The sequence below is a fragment of the Nilaparvata lugens genome, chromosome 7 (genome assembly GCF_014356525.2).
Source record: "Nilaparvata lugens isolate BPH chromosome 7, ASM1435652v1, whole genome shotgun sequence".
In the NCBI taxonomy this organism is placed as follows: domain Eukaryota; kingdom Metazoa; phylum Arthropoda; class Insecta; order Hemiptera; family Delphacidae; genus Nilaparvata; species Nilaparvata lugens.
Window position 1 is genome coordinate 29415903 of NC_052510.1, and position 21139 is coordinate 29437041.

Consider the following 21139-nt stretch of genomic DNA (forward strand, 5'->3'; position numbering starts at 1 on the left):
CAGGATGCAAGAGACGGCCAATCTAAACTTCTAAACTCGCTCATATTATCTATCTCTCTCTCTCTCTCTCTATATATATATATGTATGTATATGTATATGTATATATATCTATATAGCACTTAACAAAAAACACTTTAAAGTTTTATAATATAAATATAGACAGGATACACACGACACGGATAGATTAAAAAAACTCAATAAACGCGAAAATTCTCGTTTAAATGTAAGTTTATAAGTGTTTTTAATCTATCCGTGTCGTGTGTATCTTGTATATATATATATATAAATGAATGTCTGTGTGTTTGTTTGTTCCATACAGATTTGAAAACTACTTGACAGAACAGTCAGATTCATCGTACATCGCATATTTCCTGGACCATCTATTGACAATCAATAACTATGAAAACATTAATACATATTTGAAACACTGATTTAACCTGTATATATTTTTGTTTCAATTCAACACTTTACTGATAGATATTTTTTGGTTGCCATGGAAAAATTTGTAATGTGAAATTTTCAGCTTGAATATGTAGGATCATCAAAAAATTATATTTGTTTGTTTTTGAAAAGTGAATTTGTGTTTTGAAATAAGTTTTCTTAATTTTAATATTTATAAAATAGAAACTCTAGAAGTGAAAGTGCAAATTTTTACTGAGAAAACATGAAGAACCCAATATAATATAACCTATAAACTTGAGTGTTAATAGGAAATGACATTGGGTAATACGGCAAGGCAGAACATCCATAAGGATCTCTTTGCCGATAAAGCCATATGAATGAATGAATAAACTGATAGATATTATTACCAATTGATTGAGAAAAATATGTTTTCGGAATAATAAATGCTGCATGACTAAGCACATAGGAAGTCCGTATTGAGATGTAAATGGAAATATTGATTGTCAGGTAAATTTCATAATTCACCAAATAAAGTCAAGTGTGACATGAGATACATTGACTTTTGGCGGTACGAAGTTCGCCGGGTAAGCTAGTACAGTATAATATAAATGATAGTTCTTCCTATACTGTCTAGATTTTTAAGATAAAAATTTAATTTATTAAATAACTAATGCATTGAAAATAGTAGTATTGTTGTAATCCTGTACAGTACCCAAATTATTACTATAGCCAAACGCAAGGAAAAAGTCCGATGGAAATATGTATAGATGAGTGCAACGGTTGCCAAATAAGAATTGATCAATGTTGCCACAGCTGATTATAATAAATGAATAACCATATTCAATTGTGGGGGAGGGAGGGGTCTGAGGAGGAACTCAGTCTTTCCAATTTCCATCGGACTATTTTTGTGCGGTTGACCATGAAGTCGACGTAATTTTATTGTAGAATCACCTCTCGCGAAGCATAGAAATGTTCTATGAATATATTGTAATTTCATTGTATCGATAACAGTTTCTATATATAGACTTTTTGCATTTTATGCTATTATCTCTGTGAAAATAAATAGAATTAGAAGGCATAGAAATATAGAATAATTCATGCAAGGATACTGACGATAATCAGATAGTATAAAGAATATAATATTTATACATTCTACTTTGTACAATCTATACTCTCTGACTGTACTGTAATACAGAATCATACTGGTAATACAGAGTATCGTCTTGCAATATACGTTTGTAACAATATTGTATTCAACACATAGAATATAGAGACAATAGTCTTATATGAAGCAATTGTTGAAACGGTAATGCTATACTGCACTAGATTCGAGTTGTTCAAGTTTGGGAATGTAAATGTAATAAACCTGTTGTGTGTCTGCAGTCTGCAGTCTGTCTGCTGTGCTTTTCACAGTTACGTTCCAATGACATAACTTCCAATGAAATATGTACAAGCTTTCAACCTTCCAAGGTTATCGGTCAACCAGTTCCAGCTTATTTCTTTGAACCTATTGTTAGATTTTATCTTTTGGAATGTAGAGCAAGGCACATTTTTCTACATCTTTCAAAAAATAATAATGATGATAATATTCTGTAAAAATCACATTATTATATAAATAAGTGAAACAACAGGATCACCCCGAAACTGGCTCTCTTCAAATTTCAATAAAATGTTGATTTAAATGAAATTTCAGACTATTCAATATACTTTGATCTTTGATTTTTGTGTCAAATAAAGCTAATGATAATGTTCATTATCATACTTTATTCATATAAATAGTAGCCTAACTATTTTGGTAAGGACCACTAGTATTAATGTGAAAATAAAAAAATCAAACTACCCTTCTCTTGAAACTCAATTCTATTACTCATATTAATGTCATTAATGCCATTCGACATATTAATGCCATTTTAAAGTAAGTGGATGATTTATTCATATCATTTATTCATATTCCTTCCCAAAATACTCAGTATGGTACCGGTAAAATTTATTTTCAATCAAATAATAAAAAATTATCAAATACTCTGGTTGCTGTTCTCTAGAAAGACACTGTAGTTTCTTCTCTGGAGCCAACAACAATTTAATAATAATAATAATAACAACAATAATAATAATAATAATTTTATTAATGGAGACAACAGGATGGACTGATTTTGCCTCCTTCACACAATACAATATTTTCAACACATTATACAATTTTGAAATACAAGATAAAAGTGAAGAAATATACAATTTAAACTAAGGAATTAGTTCTTTGAGATTAGATTCTTTTCAAATCGTTTAATTCACCCATTCTCTCTTGAAGGCAGTGATTGTCACGGGATCATAGGAAGTACCTATTCAAATTGATAACTTTATCTCTCTCCAATTTGAATTGTTCCGTCTTTTCTTGCTTTTCTACAAGAGACTAAAAGGCTTTTGCGAAAAAATGCCTACTTTGTGTTAGATTCCCATTGCTTAACATAACAATTTCAACGAAGTAGCTATAAGTAGTCTTTGGTTTATTTATTGAGCTTCTATATCCTGCTGATGTGTTACATAAATTAATATCCAGCGAATTAGCGTGGAATGGACTAACTCAAGACTACTAGCACCTGTTCCATGACAATTCAGAGGTAATGACAGAAAAATCTAAATATACTGGAAGCTAGATCCTTATTTCTTCATGAATCAGGCTTCTAGTTTCCATTGCAGAATATAGTATAGTATATCACTGATTTCCAAGTTATTTGAATTTTCTCACCATTAATATAATCATATTATTCCGTTTCCCTGTTGAGCAATTGATAATGTGGAGCAATTCCATTCAAAGTAGATCAGTGCTATTGTGTAACTATCTTTGCCACAGGTAGATAATAAATAATAGAGATGGTCTGATCACAAGCTATGTACTAGTGAAAGTACCGTACTTCTACTTACATCCATGTACTGTGAGTCCCATTTAGTAGTTGGTTCTCTAGGTGTCATCATGTATCTGTTCTATGTGAATATTATTCGCTCCAATTCCTGTTTTTTATAGCTTTCATGATATCGATAGCTAAATATATTGTCATTTTGTATCTTTTATTTATGAATTATTGCTATTTTATTGGTTTACTTGGGCATTTTATAGGTTTCTGGGGTGTTTAAGACGTCAAAACGAACAATTGTGTGAATGTGTTCTATATTTTGAAATGCTGTTTATGTTTTTATATGATCATCAAGTCACTTAAGATATACTATACTGTTTATAGAATAGGTTCAAAATCATCTAATAATACTTTATATTTGTACTTTATTTTGCAATCACAGATTACATCAGAGTATTAGGTACATTCTATACTCTCTGCTTATGAGATGTTGAAAAAGTCACTTATTTTTTGATTTCTCAAGCTTGTTGAATTTATCGCTTTAGGAAAATATTTGCGAGAAACCAATTCCTGTCAGTACACATCATATACAAACTATGTAAAGCTCAAATCGCTATACTAGACCTAATTCATCAATGATTCCAATCCAATTCATGAATGATTCACTACAGTCTACCAATAAAATCTAAAACTAGTATGTATGTTTCGAATAAAACTTCGAGGTTGCACCAGCAAGAGCAACATAGAATTGTCTTCCAGAAATTCCAGAATAAAGTTTTTTGGATTGCAGTAAACGTTTCAGAACAAAGGTTTTTGCATACGACACAGAACAAATCAAGATGACAGCTAGGCTGCAAATTATAAACCACTACTGCACTATTACCATAACGCAAAATTGTTCCACACTCTGGACATTCAACGTTCAAAATTGGAACTAAAAAACCATCCAAATTGGTTCAGTTCCAGGAGTCTCCCAGCAGTGATAACAAAAAATGAATGATGCTATTTTTACTTTCCTCGCCCTATTACCATAGGTAAGAAAAGTATTGCTTTCCAAAAAAAATTAAGATGCCCAAATTTCTATACGTTTCAAGGTCCTCTGAGTCCAAAAAAGTGGTTTTTGGGTATTGGTCTGTGTGCATGCGTGTGTGTATAAGTGTATGTATGTCTGAGTACATGATATCTCATCTCCCAATTGGCGGAATAACTTGAAATTAGAAACTTAAGGTCCCTTACACGATAAGGATCCGATACGAACAATTTCGATCAAATGTAATTTAATATGGCGGCTGAAATGGCGAAATGATGTCAAAAACAGGGGTTTTCGCGATTTTCTCAAAAACGGCTCCAACGATTTTGATCAAATTGATACCTAGAATAGTCATTGATGAGTTCTATCAACTGCCACAAGTCCCATATCTGTCCGATATCATATTTGTAAAAATGTCAGGAGCTCCGCCCCATGTATGCAAAATTTGATTTTAGATTTACAATTATCAGGCTTCAGAAACAATTTAAACGAAAAATTTTAAATGGGAAAGATTGAGCATGAAAATTTCTACAATTAATGTTCAGTAACATTATTTTTCATCTAAAATTGAAAATAAGCTCGAAATTCGAGAAAATGTGATTATTCAATTGCAAACTGTTGGCAACTGTTGATTCTATTAAATCATTCACTACGAAGAGATAGCTGACCTCGTGTGTCTCCAGCGTTATTGTCCTGTCACCAGCTGGCTCAGATCTTTGAATAGTAGACTTGAGATGCGCGTGAACACTAGCGTCAGGTGATAAATTTTCATAACGGCAAGGAAAGTTGTGTGAGTGCGCCACACCAGATCTTTTAGAAAAGAACTCAGCCTGCTGGTGCTGAACAATCCCTAGATGTTCAATTCAAAAATGTATTGCTACGTTAGCACTTTTCGTGATAGATTGAAATTAAATTTGCAAAAGCTATTGAATGTACTTTGATTATTTGCAAAAGTTAATGAATGAACTTTGAGTCAATTAATAATTTGAAATCAATGGTTAGTTTTTGAAACTAGTTTCAATTACATTCTTCAAGAATATGCTGATTCATCATTGAAAATATTAATTTTAGAGAATGTTGTGGAGCTTGTATTCCAAGTAGCTCACCACTCTAAGTTCTCTCATTTGTAATTTCTGTTTTCTTTGTAATCCAATAAATAGTATCATCAAGAGAAGTATATCATAATTAACAAATAGATTCTTGCTAGTGTTGTAGACACAAAACTCTACTAAAGAATCATTTAAGTTTGAAACGCACCTCGATGTGAAAAGAATGAAAAATGATATAGAATCAATGAGAGCAAGCACCGGCTTCGAGATTGTGAGAGTTTCAAAATTGTTTCTCAAGTCTTTCTATTCTTATATTTGTGAATAAAATGGTATTTTACAAATTTATTTATCTGAAACAGACTTCCTCTGTCTTCCTCCATCTATCATCCTCAAAATAATAATGGGCTTCTAGAGTATAAACAAAATTAAATTTCGAATTGTTAGCGGAATGCATGTCCTTGAATATTCATGGATGTGCTAGATTCTTTCAGGTATTACAATATACCCACTGAGCTTCCACTGTGTACCTTAATATATATGATTATGAATGATCTTATTGCAATAATGTAATTTATTCATCATAAAATTTTATGGCTATGAAGTTTCTTGTTGATATTATTGCTCAACATTAACATTCCTAAATTCCACAGTCCTTTATTAGTCCAACGGTAGTAAAGTAGCTCTTAGTACTGAATTAACAAATATCTGTATTAAGTTAAGAATGCATTAAGATTAAGCAGTTTCAGAATGACTACCAACTGAGATTAACCAATTATTGTAAACATCTATTTCCATTGCTATAATTATAGAATAAGTGTAATAACTTCTTCATTACACTAAAGAATTGACTCCACCAAAATCAATGTCATCGAGCTATCTTGAATAATCAGTACTGACATTCCAGTTTTTCTTGAGATTGAAATATCTGATGAGCTCGCTTGCTCATTGTTCTATCAAGTTGTATAATTTTAGGATTCTAATTTTGATGCTTCCAGTATTTGGATCTATTACTTACTTTATAATAACTGCTGAATGCAGCCTGACTCCGAGCCTCTAAAATTCTATTGTAAAACGTGTATATATAATCATCACAGTAAAACTGTTATTCATTCATCTAGTTTCCTCAAGTTGGATTCCCACATATCAGTATCAGTGAAAGATTTGGCACCATGAAAATATTATTAAATGGACATTGCTGTAGTTTAGTCTTTGTTAATATAAATAAAACACTTTCTCTTTGTGATATACAGTTTAATATTACAGCTATACAAAGATACACAGTGTCAGTCATTATATAGTGTTTCGTCATGGAAATAGTTATTTGTATATCTAGAGTGAAAAGTACTTTTTTTCTCTGTGAGGGAAAAAGTTTGAAGCCCGAGGTGAAGCCGAGGGCAACAATTTTCCTGAGGGAGAAAAAAAAATTCACTCGTTATGTACACAACATTTTTCCTCCACCTACATTTTTATAAAAACTGCAAATAAAATAATTTTTAAAAACTTACGTGACAAGTAAAATGACTGTGTTACAACATAACCTAAAAATTAAACAGCTGGCTCATAATCACACAGTTCACCGCCGACAGCGCTATGCGCTATCTGTCGGCAAAAGTTGTAACAACAATGGCCAACTCTACTACAACTATGATGAAGTTCCAATTCCAAATTTGATTAGTTAATGAGGAATATTCGTTGGCTGGTATTTTGAATAACATTGAATATAAAAAAATATTTAAACATTTTTATAGTATACTTATATGAAGTTTGTAATAGTTTTAGCATGAAACATATATTTCATATATTGATCTTATGTCTGGTTGAGGTATTGAATTTAGTTGGTTTAATGACTACTTTATATGCTTCCTCATCTGAGCTTAGACCTTCTAACATATTTCAAATGTAAGTTTTTAAAATAGAGATGCTTCGCATTTTATTTAAATGGAGTTACTTTTACGCTCTAGGGAGTTTTTCTGTTTTTTCCTCCCGAGAGCGAAAAAGTAACACTTTAGTATTATGTTTGAGGGAGTAAAGTAGGCTCTTCAGACAGTAGGTAGAGGAGAAGAATATTTGCATACTATTCATACTGACTTGGCCGGGCTGAATAGGAATAGTTCCATTAGAACTGATATGAATGATATGTACACAGAATTGGACTGTTTATTGACACTGATTTGTGCGAATCCAGCTTTATCCGTTCTGTTATCGTGTAGCTTGCTAACAGAAAGCATTACTTTGGGTGAATCTTGTTCTAGATCTACAAGTGATCTATACTAGATATTAACAAAGAAAAATACGTCAACTTAAAATTGAATCATTTTAATTATAAAAACAACTATACTATAATAAATTACACGCAATAAATATACATGAATGCCTAGGTGGTAATGATTGTGGGTGAGCGTGAGAGGTCAATGTGAAGCTTTCATGGGTAGTGTGGGGCAGGGTGGTAGGGGTAGTGGGGTGCGGGGGCGGCGTACTTGACGACTGGCACAACGGGGGCGGCATACTTGACGACGGGCACTGGCTTGGGTGGTGGTGGCAGAGGGGGGCCGAAGGGCTCGTACTTGACGACGGCGTTGAATCCTGAGTGGTCATCGGCGGTGTACTCGACAATCCTCCTCAGGCCGTCGGGCTGGACGAGGGTGTAGCTGCCCTTGACCACGTCGGCGTCTCTGGATTCCTCCTGTGCGTGGATGTCTCCAGTGTGCTCGTCCTTGACGTCGTAGGCGAAGGTGTACTTGGGTGGTGGGTAGGCTGGCTCGGGGTGGGGTGCTGGCTTGTAGGCGACCACAGGAGCGTGGTAGGCGGGGTAGACGGGCAACACTGGTCCGGCGGCGCAGCTTGCCGCTAGAACCACCACAACGGCGCAAACTAGTGTCTGAAAATTAACCATTCAAATTAGTATTACTGTCAGGTAGTATAGTGATACTTAGGCTAGCTTCACACGCATTCGGTTTCATTCGGTTCGGTTCGGTTCGGTTCGTTACCGAAAACGAATGAGGCTTTCATAAATGTCAGAATTCTCCCTGAGTTTTAATTTATATCTTTCATATTTTTTTAGCAAACTATTCATTGAGAAAAAAATGTTCCTGTGAACTAATAGAAATGAATTGACCATATGATTTCCACTTGGAAAATTTTGAAACAGATAATCACGATATCAGGTTAAAATAAAAACAAAAAAAGCAAGCGTATGATAAAGACTTTGTTTTTTCCTGATTCGAATATGATGAAACCTATTCGTGTCGAGGGGGCGTTCGGTGCTATGCGGTTGCTATTCGGTACCGAATGCATATCGAATCATCGTTTCACACTTATCGGAATTTGCCGAAAACGAAACGAACCGAACCGAAAGTGTGTGAAAGTAGCCTCTCGCTAGCAACGAATTGAAACCTGATGGAATTTGTTAGAGTCAAGTGAGCGTTCGCTTCTATGCGGTTTCTATTCGGTACCGAATTCAAACCGAATTACCGTTTCACACTTATCGGAATTTACCGAAAACGAAACGAACCGAATGAGTGTGAAACTAGCCTTATTCTACTTATTATTCACAGCCTACTCTGTGAATAAAGATCATATAATATGTTATACAGGACATATCCTATCATATCAAGCGAGCAATTTCTGTTTGTATTTATTTATTTATGTGTGTCCAACGGATCTCGAAAACGGCTCTAACGATTTTCACGAAATTTGGAACATAGTTGGTTTATGATATAAAAATTCGATTGCACTGAGTCTCATCCCTGGGAAAACTCGCTGAAGGACAAAAAAAAAGATAATAATTATTCATTCTTTGAAAAACAACTGATAATGTCGATAATGGAAGTGAGTGATCGAGGTCATGTATGTGGGACTGAGACAAAATTATGACTCAGCTGTTGAACTATTGCAATAATTCAATCAGGTTTATCAGTTACTAAGTGCCGGTTGCACAAAAGACCTTTAAATTCTAATCCTGATTAATTCCAGGAGAACCAATCGAAAAGCCGTCTTTTTAAATTGGTATTCTCTGATTTGGTTCTCGTCAAATTAATCAGGATTAAAATTCAACCGGCTTTTGCGCAGCCGGACCTTTGTGAGAGATATTTTTGCATTCCACTGGGAATCTCAATCTCAATTCACTGTGAATAGATATAAACTTTCTGTATAAATTATAAAATAATATAATTATAATCTCCTCTTTCGTAATTGATTTTGTACTCCAGAACGAAGCTCGGTCCCCCGATATTAGATGTGATATGATTGGGATAGAACAACATGCTTGGCCCAAAACTATTCTTCTCCCAAATTTGAATAAAGAATTACATAAGCTGAAATATGATAGCCTAAATTCAAAAATGTTTTTACTGGATTTAAGTACAATTTTTTCGTCCAAAAATATATTAGTTTGAGATTTTGAATCAAGGATAGCGGATCCGCGAAGGATAGGAATTATGTTACATAGCCAAGTTTTGTGTCCTTCTATAGATGTGTAGTGGCCCCAAGCTTGTCCGTGCTTGTGGTAGATCACAACATTAAAGTTCACATTTGCCAATACGTATGTAGCACAAGTATTATTAGTTATTATTATTATTATTATTATTATTATTATTATCGAAGCTCTGTATTTTAATCTCAAATAATATTTTATGTTTTTTTGAGATATAAAACGATTCGTGGGATACGGGAGGGATGATTATGCGATTTGTATGAGCCTACATTCAGATTGGCTCCGAATCATAGACAAGTGATTTTCAAGCTCACAAATGCGAGTGGAGCTGGCCTACTTCCAACAGAAATACAGGAGGCTCTCAACTAATTTAATCTGAGTGATTATTTAACATGATGCTAGAACCTCTGGATCTAAACTGGCGTCTTGTAAACCGGGATTGGAACAATACTTCTATTATATTTCAACTGAATTGCATTTCTATGGTTTCTAATATTCTATTGGTCCTTTTTTAAATACTCTCTCAAGTCTTCCAAGATTCATTTTGTATTGGTAATTCAGTTAACTTCTTTTGATGTTGTATGTTTCATCTAAAAATACGTTCTGTGATAAGAATCATTTAGATTTAATCAGTTTAGATTATAAAGTTGTGATTGGAGTGACTTCTACGATTAGATTAGCTATACAGTATTTATACGAATAATTTTGTTATCTAATAACAAAAAATTAAATGCAGAAGGAATATACTGATCAGTAAGAACATCTGGGTATTTGTGTCTAAGAATTTCGGTAGTAGGATCTAAACTTATTGCAAAATCGTTCTTGATAAGAACAAAAATATTGATTTGATGGAGAAAAAAAACTCAAATCATAGAAACAAATATTTTGTAATAGATTTGTATAATAGTGATTACTTTCCTTTTTCATTTTCCATTTCATCTATTCATTTTGCTTTCAAATTATGATAATTTTCTCGCAGAGAGACACATCTATTTGCATAAATAATATTTGCATTGTATACTATCCCGCCGTAGCCATTGCCTCCTCTCTCTGCAATGTTCTTCCACCTCATAGTTCACTATGAGAACCAACTCTAAATTTCCTCCTCATTTTCCAATTATCCACCCATTATCTATTGTAAAACACCGAGTTTGCTGGTAGTTAAACATACATTGTTCTAACAAACATAACATGTAGACTTTTAGAATGAGACAATTGAGATAACAAGATGGGGTTTATCCTGATATGGAAATAGTTTGATTGTAATAGGACACTAACCAAGTAATTTGATTGGCTCAATCAGTAACGACCAATTAACGTTGGACATTTTCTTTTAAAATAGTTGTTCAATAATCGTGTCTTTCAAGTGAATCCACTGTTTCACTACTGTTTCAACCGCGTTCGGAACAAACTGGTAAGTGTAATTATAGTGAGGCTTTTCAAGTTTACCGAATGTGGAGCGGGCATTAAATGTATTGTGCAAAGCGACAAGACCTATTAAATTGTAGCCGTGCAAGCGTTAATGAAACATTTTCTGCAGTAACGAGACAGATAACATTCAATTTGCACGCGAACCAAACCAGCAGTGGCCATTTATTTACTCGTATACCTTCCAGCTGAGTTCTGACCCGAAAAAGCGCGTTTGCAGTGGCAACGCCTGCTAAAAAATTTATGCGTTTTAAATTGATGTCAATTTTTTAGATCCATAGTAATTTTGAGCCTAATTTGCAAGGTTATGTACTTTTCCCAATGTGAATAAGATTTAGTTTGCAATGGCAACGCCTCCAAAAATATTTCTGCTTTTCAAATTGGTGTCAATTTTTTAAATTCATAGAAATTGCCTGATATTCAAGGATGAGTGCTTTTTCAATTTTTGTACATATTATAATTGTAGGTTGAGAAATCTGGATAGGAAAATAGAAAAAGTGTTTTGATGATGTACGTGTAGTAGTAGTATCAGGTGATCTAGATGTTCTTGGTATTGGACAATCAGAATGGGAGGAAGATGACCAAGAATGAACAGCATAAAGTGAATTGGTTTGTGGAGGAGCTATCGGGAATTTACAGTAGAGAATATTTAATATCATAATTTTTTGTGGAAAACTCTTTTAGAACCACATGGTTTGAAATTATGTCCTAAAACGAATAAAGAAAAAACTATTTGAAATGTTGAAAATGTTCGAAGTTTACGTTTCTATAAACTGTATATTGAAGATTTTGAATCTAGAATGTTCAAATAACATTTTTTCCTGAGTCTGATTGATATACCCAAATAAGCTCCCGGCTTGAGTGATGGTAAAGATGATGAGTGCATCTACTGAATCTGAGCTTATGAGCTATGGGTCGATTTCGGAACACCGGTAGGAGTACTCAAAAGTTATCATATTCCTAATATAGATAATGGAATTGACAATTGCTTATGGAATTTTACTAAAATAATTTCGGAAAGGAAGAAATGATTAATTTGATGGATGTGATGGTTGGAATAACGTGAATGCTAATGATAATGTGAATCATTGGGAAACAGAGCCCATTATTGATGGCTCACATAGGAAGTAAGAAGAATTATCCATGTAAATTCGCACGAATAAGTCCTGAGTCTCCTCCTAAAGAACCTCCTCAATTTCATCTTACAACAAAATCAGTTACAGTTTAAAGTACTGTTTTTTTTCAAAAAAATTATATTCAAAGCAATAATTAAACAAACTTGGGAGTGTATCAGTCTCCTTTGAATATGGGTTTTTGAACTCCTGTTTTGAGCTGAAGACCATTTGGATATCTATTGTAGTTATTGGAAATTAATTAGTGATAAAAATGTTTGCACTGGACTTACCTGTTGAACCATGGTGTTGTGCTCTTCAGGTACACTTATTCCAAAGTCAGATGTTGGCTGAAGGAGAGACTGTTGAGATTTGATGCTGAGGGTTTGCAGCACCCCAGCTTTTATACAAACATCTGACTAGATTCGAAACATTGGTAGTTGGTAGTGCCGGAGCTTTGGGGTTGGGCGTGCAAAGTGGGGCTGAAAATTAATGTACCTGACCGCGACCTAGGTCGGTGATAGGATTTTATAGTTGGGTTTGATTTGATTTGGCTGGAGACACCTTTCACCGATAAAGTCAAACGTAGAAGTACGCCTTTGAATTGGAACAGTGCCTGTGTTTGCGCGTACATTTACTAATAATAAAGCCTGCAAAACGCTGCAGTTTTGACTTACGGTTATTGGACCTGTCTCTCGCTGCTACCCTCTAGCTGGAGGTTTCCCCTCACCCTCTCTCGCATTCAGAGATTATCGGGAGGAAAGAGGAAAGGAGAAAGGTGCACAGCTGTGGCTGTTGGCTTCAAATTTGACATTTGACATTGATATTTGAGAAATATTGTGCTCGTTAACGCTAAGTTGGTTAGCAGTGAATAAATGGAGATTTGTGTAGGTGTATTAAACGGGAATTATTGTAATCATTATGATTTTACTAGATTATTTTCGGTTTTTTTAAACTCTTGTTTCTTGCTGGTTGAGTTTGTAATATTTCTCTGTGATTGATTCAATTTGTATAATCAAATTGGCGTTTGTTCTGCTACAATAATCCTTACTTCGTACTCCTCCCATGCATCTAAAATCAATAAAAACTAGGATTTTGAAAAATAGTCTATTACTTGTATTTTCAAATGTGTAGATTAATGTCTATTAATATACTCATGAGGAAAGCTTATGATAGCAATGTTGGTAGCTTGGAAATGAAATATTATTTCGTTTGAAAAGTTACACATTTCTGATGACATGTCTCGACAGGGATAGGCAAAGGGAAATCTCGAATATTCATCCACAATAGTGAGGATGTACTTGTTTCTAGTTGATGATGGCAGGGGTCCTTTGAAGTCAATGTTGATCCTTTCAAAAGGCCGAGTTGTTTTTATCAATTTTCCTTTGAAACAGTTGAATCTTGGCTTCAGCTCTGAGCAGATCTTGCATTCCATGCAGACTTCTCTGATGTCATCTACCGAGTATGGAAGGTTATGAGCTTTAGTCCAGTGAAAAAATCTTGTGATGCCAGGGTGGCAGAGGTCTTGATGATATTTTATCAAGTCTTGTTTTGATGTGATACATCCCATTATCACACATGCTCGAGAAAGAGCGTCAGCAGTTATGTTCTCTTTTCCAGGTCGGTAAATGATCTCATAGGTGTATTGAGATAGCTCAAGGCGCCACCTCATGATTTTTTCGTTCTTCACCTTGCCTCTTGCCGCGCTACTGAACATGAATGAAACAGATTTTTGATCAGTAATAAGTTGAAAGAAACGACCAGATAAGTAATGACGCCACTTCCTAATAGATTCTACAATGGCATATGCCTCTTTTTCAACTGATGAGTGTCGTTTTTCACTTTCGTTTAGCATTCGTGAAAAGTATGCAACAGGACGTTCATTGTAAGATAGTGTTGCTGCTATGCAGAAATCTGAGGCATCAGTCTCTACAGTGAGAATGCCTCCTTCATCAAAAACATGTATTACAGCTGCAGCTACTCCTTTTTTAAGATCTTCAAAAGCTGCAAGGGCCTTTCCTTGAAGAGGGAAGAGCGTACAGTGTGCCAAGGCATGAATTTTACTTGAAATATACTCATAAGGAAAAGCTTATGATAGCAATGTTGGTAGCTTGGAAATGAAATATTATTTCGTTTGAAAAGTTACACATTACTGAGGAATGAATTTGAAAGATATGAAATGTATAAAAATAACAAGAGATGATGAAGAATGTATGATCTGTGTTACCTTTGCAGATAGGATGTGAACGATGTCAAAAAGAAAGGGAATGAAATGAAGAAAAATATACTCGTCAAGGTATCAAAAACAATGAAAAAGAAGACTAAAGATAAAATCTTATAATGAAGATGATGGTTGTTTGATTTATTCCGAATTATCATATTAAAATATATTTGATTAACAATTCTTTCACTTATAATCATTCTCACTCTTTCTCAACTGTGACTCTTCAATAGTTCATGGAACTCGAAAACGCTCTGACAGTGTAAGAGTAAGTGAACAAATTCATCACATAAATAAAATGACTGCATGTTACTATAAATGACTGATAATAAAACATTTTTCTCTCATTTTTGCTCAGTGAGAACCACTTTCTCTAGTATTGATAAGAAGCACTTAAATCTTTATTACTGTATAGTAATTATTTAAATATCCAATTGAAGCTATATAAATAGAACTAAGGACTTCTGCTACTGCGAATATTGACTGACCTTCTGTTATTTAGCTCTTTGGTCAATATTTACAGTAGCAGAAGTCCTTAGTTCTATTTATATAGATTTCATTGGATATTTGAAATAATTATTATACAGTGATAATATTCCAGCAGTTGGTTGACTGCAATTTCTAATAAAATATTCCATCTAAATTTTTGTGTTTGAATAATTCAATATCTGGTTTCTTTTCACTTATTTACTTTATTTATTTCTCTTCTTTTTTAATTATTTCCTCTTATTGTTGGAGTCAGACCGACGACTTGCTGAAGTTCATGGCAAACTACTCTACGAGTAGGTAGGTCTACTGTACTGTACTACTGAGTCACAAATATTTTGGAGAAGTTGTCTTCCTTTGATTGTGACAGCTCAACCAATTTGCTGATCCATTTTATTTTTCACTAGCAGATAACCCGTGCACCGCAAGGGTCTAATTAGAAACTTGATAAACTGAAAACTTGGAGAATCCAAAATAGGCCTATAACCATCCTCGGTAAATTGAGAATGAGCTATATGCGAGTTTTCAAGTTAATCAGTCCAGTAGTTCAAACGTGATGATGCATCATTCATGTATTTCCTATCTCGTATGTGATAGCCAATCCTTTCAATATTATATAATAGATAACTGAAGAAGACATAATACTTGCAAACCTCTCACAGTAGCCTATGATTTTGATTTTTTTCAATACATAAAATTCAGTATCGATTGGATCATCCTCAATTTGAATCAGGCAGCCTTTTGTTTCCCCAATTCCAAACAAAATATCTACAATATTCGTTTCACTCCGAATTTGTATCTGATAATACATTACAACTGAAGAATATAAATTATTACTGATTTCATTGTGATCTATTCATGTTTTCTTATGGATTCCAATGATACAGCATGAAACCAATGTCCATTTCATTATTTTGTACTGGTTGCAAAATGCTACATGAAATAATTATTTGAAGAAATCCAAGTTCAATCGTAATAATAAATTACAGTAATCAAAACTGAAAATTAGCGGAAAAGCTATCACACGTTTTTTCGATGAAACTCAGACTTACTGCTTGGATTTGATTGATAAGAATTTTTGATGAGGTGACGACAAATTTGAATAGCAAGCTGCGTCTAGCACCTGGGGTTGACCAACCTAGCTTCAATAGAAAATCACATATCACTGAGTAAACAAGAATTACCATTCCCCACTCTATATATTCGATGATTCGTTCAAATTTTCCAAAAACCTTCAATGAACATAACAAAATTAATTATCACTATTAGCTTGTTCTCAAACTATTGAATCAACTGAAATAACTAAACCACCCTCTGAGCTAAATTCTACGTTGAAATAAGTTGAAATCTCTCCTCACATTGAACTTCTCACCTTTCAAGCTCTCGGCTGTAAATTTTATAATGATTGATTTCATCGAATTTATCGATGAATTTTTTTCATAAATTCTATGTTTATTTGATTGAATTCATCGGAAAATAATGATTTATCAAATTACATTACGATTTGGTAGTAAGATATTACCAAAGGTTGCCTTACAACTATAATTTAAAGCACGATATAATTTCAGCAACTATAACATGCAATATCTTCTTCATGATATATTTTTTACTTTTATTAAAATGAAAATAAGAACAAACATTGAGTATAGAAAGGATATTCGATGTGTTCTATTTCAAGCAGTATCATCTCACAATGAACGTTCTTCATCACTTCTACTACTTAAAATCTTATAATGAAGATGATGGTTGTTTGATTTATTCCGAATTATCATATTAAAATATATTTAATTAACAATTCTTTCACTTATAATCATTCTCACTCTTTCTCAACTGTGACTCTTCAATAGTTCATGGAACTCGAAAACGCTCTGACAGTGTAAGAGTAAGTGAACAAATTCATCACATAAATAAAATGACTGCATGTTACTATAAATGACTGATAATAAAACATTTTTCTCTCATTTTTGCTCAGTGAGAACCACTTTCTCTAGTATTGATAAGAAGCACTTAAATCTTTATTACTGTATAGTAATTATTTAAAAAATCCAATTGAAGCTATATAAATAGAACTAAGGACTTCTGCTACTGCGAATATTGACTGACCTTCTGTTATTTAGCTCTTTGGTCAATATTTACAGTAGCAGAAGTCCTTAGTTCTATTTATATAGATTTCATTGGATATTTGAAATAATTATTAAACAGTGATAATATTCCAGCAGTTGGTTGAACTGCAATTTCTAATAAAATATTCCATCTAAATTTTTGTGTTTGAATAATTCAATATCTGGTTTCTTTTCACTTATTTTACTTTATTTATTTCTCTTCTTTTTTAATTATTTCCTCTTATTGTTAGAGTCAGACCGACGACTTGCTGAAGTTCATGGCAAACTACTCTACGAGTAGGTAGGTCTACTGTACTGTACTACTGAGCCACAAATATTTTGGAGAAGTTGTCTTCCTTTGATTGTGACAGCTCAACCAATTTGCTGATCCATTTTATTTTTCACTAGCAGATAACCCGTGCACCGCAAGGGTCTAATTAGAAACTTGATAAACTGAAAACTTGGAGAATCCAAAATAGGCCTATAACCATCCTCGGTAAATTGAGAATGAGCTATATGCGAGTTTTCAAGTTAATCAGTCCAGTAGTTCAAACGTGATGATGCATCATTCATGTATTTCCTATCTCGTATGTGATAGCCAATCCTTTCAATATTATATAATAGATAACTGAAGAAGACATAATACTTGCAAACCTCTCACAGTAGCCTATGATTTTGATTTTTTTCAATACATAAAATTCAGTATCGATTGGATCATCCTCAATTTGAATCAGGCAGCCTTTTGTTTCCCCAATTCCAAACAAAATATCTACAATATTCGTTTCACTCCGAATTTGTATCTGATAATACATTACAACTGAAGAATATAAATTATTACTGATTTCATTGTGATCTATTCATGTTTTCTTATGGATTCCAATGATACAGCATGAAACCAATGTCCATTTCATTATTTTGTACTGGTTGCAAAATGCTACATGAAATAATTATTTGAAGAAATCCAAGTTCAATCGTAATAATAAATTACAGTAATCAAAACTGAAAATTAGCGGAAAAGCTATCACACGTTTTTTCGATGAAACTCAGACTTACTGCTTGGATTTGATTGATAAGAATTTTTGATGAGGTGACGACAAATTTGAATAGCAAGCTGCGTCTAGCACCTGGGGTTGACCAACCTAGCTTCAATAGAAAATCACATATCACTTGAGTAAACAAGAATTACCATTCCCCACTCTATATATTCGATGATTCGTTCAAATTTTCCAAAAACCCTTCAATGAACATAACAAAATTAATTATCACTATTAGCTTGTTCTCAAACTATTGAATCAACTGAAATAACTAAACCACCCTCTGAGCTAAATTCTACGTTGAAATAAGTTGAAATCTCTCCTCACATTGAACTTCTCACCTTTCAAGCTCTCGGCTGTAAATTTTATAATGATTGATTTCATCGAATTTATCGATGAATTTTTTTCATAAATTCTATGTTTATTTGATTGAATTCATCGGAAAATAATGATTTATCAAATTACATTACGATTTGGTAGTAAGATATTACCAAAGGTTGCCTTACAACTATAATTTAAAGCACGATATAATTTCAGCAACTATAACATGCAATATCTTCTTCATGATATATTTTTTACTTTTCTTAAAATGAAAATAAGAACAAACATTGAGTATAGAAAGGATATTCGATGTTATTTCTATTTCAAGCAGTATCATCTCACAATGAACGTTCTTCATCACTTCTACTACTTAACATCTTCTAATCATAGTCAACTGTCTGTCTGGCAGTCTTCATCAATCAATCACTAGACATTTATGATGTTTGATTAATATGATGATAACCTTCCATTATTATTATTAATCAATCACTTGATACGTTGTTGTAGCTGCTAAGTTCAACTCGCAATAATGCGTCATTCCATTGAGTACATTCTGCTTAACATTGAAAACAACGTTATCGTCTCATTCCAGTTTGTAGGATTATTGGTTTGATTCATTGCAATCAAACATTTCATCAAGAATGATTGATATCAGAGAATGATCATCAGTGTTGGTAATTACTTTTTCGCCACACTTGGATGTAATGAGCTGGTTTACGTTCGTCATATGGAGGCCGAAAGTGATTGTTTTCCGACCTGGCCGGTAAAACTTTACGGCCCTAGGGCTGTAAAATGACCTTGAATAACAGCTGATCGTGTCCGATCTCACAAAAATCATAGAGAGATAATCTCATAAAGACTGTAATAATCTATATAATTATGTATCGTGAATCGCGGTATTATGTCTATAATATATTTTATAAATTACTGTTTCATAATTCAATATTTATTATTGTTTTTTTGATATCAAACAATGAATACAATGGCTGCATTGTCCATTGTCAGAAAGGTACGTATTGCAAGTATTTAAAAGTGAAGAATCGAATTTGAAATCAAAGTACAATAATTGTATCAATATTTAAAAGTGAGGTAGAGTAATAATTGTTTCTTTTTTATTATCGAATTCCACTTCTTAATGCAATACAATCAACTATAATAACAAGAAAATACAGCAGAGATCTGAAGTTTAAGGTAAGCCTACTGGTGAAACTCAGCCTTGACTAAAAAATTCCTAGTAATTTTTCCGTAATTCATTATTAAAACTTTTAGATAATTTTTCTTTAATATTGAACCATATAGAGAAAACATTAGGTCCACTCAAGATTGAATCTTCGAATGTTTTCTCTATGATTTCAGAGCAATATTTTGTTGTGAAAATGCCGGCAAACCGGCTTCAAATATGCCGCTATTATAGTAGCCTACATACGTTACCTGACTTAATTCAGAGTGAAAATTTTATTGTGAAACAGATAATAATATTAATTTTAATAATATAAGTCATGAGCCAAAGTCTGTTGTACCTTTGACTATAGAAAGAACAACCTTCTTTCTATAGTCAAAGGTTGTACGCTTTTTAGGAGTGAAGTAAACTTTTATAGAAGTCTAGTTTACAGTATTACGTGTATGCTAAGTGCTATCAGTCAGGCCTCTACATTCAACTTTACCCAATGGCCGAGAGCGTAAAGGCGTAATACATCAGATAGCTCAGTGGATAACAAACATGATCTAGGTTCGAATCTCGGTCAATGACATTTTTTTTTGTCGATGAATTTCGACTTTTATTAGCTATTTTTTATATTAGTTACCATAATTTAAATTTCAATCAATTTTTTAGATATATTTTGAGACAAAACTGTGAAATATGCAATTTTATTAATTTTTTCATCACATTATTTCAAAATAGTAATGAAAATTCTATTCATCCATCTATCCATGAGATATTGCACCGGGCGCAAAGCGCAAGCTATAAAAATTCAAACAATTATTCGAAATATTAATAGTATAAAAATATGGTCACTATTGTAAATTATTAATTAGTAATATTGAAATTAATTGACAGTAAAAGTTGTCATAACCAAGATTCAAACTATCAAAATAGGCTGTTTGAATTTTATTAATTTTTCAATTTCTTATAAATATTGGGAAGTTTTTTTTTGGTGTGGCGAAAAATAGCATTCGCAACACGGGCAAAAATGTTTTTCCGGCTCTCGAACGCTTCAAGTTCTCGACTTCGTCTCGAACTTGAAAACCGCGATCTCGAGCCGGAAAACGTACATTTTCGACCCTAGGTGCGAAATATACTATTTACTTTCTTTGCCCTATTACCATACGTAAGGAAAGTATAGCTTTCCGAAAAAAATTAATGTACCCCAATTTCTGAATTTCTATAAGTTTTAAGGTCCCCTGAGTCCAAAAAATGGTTTTAGGGTATTGGTCTGTGTGTGTGTGTGTGTGTGTGTGTGTGTGTGTGTGTGTGTGTGTGTGTGTGTGTGCGTGCGTGCGTGCGCGCGCGCGCGCGCGCGCGCGTGTGTGTGTGTGTGTGTGTGTGTGTGTGTGTGTGTGTGTGTGTGTGTGTGTGTGTGTGTGTGTGTGGTGTGTGTGTGTGTGTGTGTGTGTGTGTGTGTGTGTGTGTGTGTGTGTGTGTGTGTGTGTGTGTGTGTGTGTGTGTGTGT

The 21139-nt window shown here is 33.5% G+C and overlaps 2 protein-coding genes across 3 annotated transcripts in view; one reads left to right on the top strand and one right to left on the bottom strand.

Annotated features, from left to right (window-relative positions):
- Nucleotides 1-12790, bottom strand: part of LOC111046347 (extensin-2-like) — a 34885-nt gene extending 22095 nt beyond the window's left edge. The window contains exons 1-2 of the mRNA XM_039431898.1: nt 12597-12790; nt 7757-8209 (exon numbers count right to left, since the gene is read on the bottom strand). Coding sequence (XP_039287832.1) covers nt 7757-8209; nt 12597-12608 — 465 coding nt within the window. The 5' untranslated portion in view covers nt 12609-12790. The remainder of the gene's footprint in view (nt 1-7756; nt 8210-12596) is intronic.
- The window catches only part of LOC111045510 (neurobeachin-like protein 1), a 400901-nt gene that overhangs the window by 1425 nt on the left and 378337 nt on the right, over nt 1-21139 (top strand). The window lies entirely within an intron of this gene.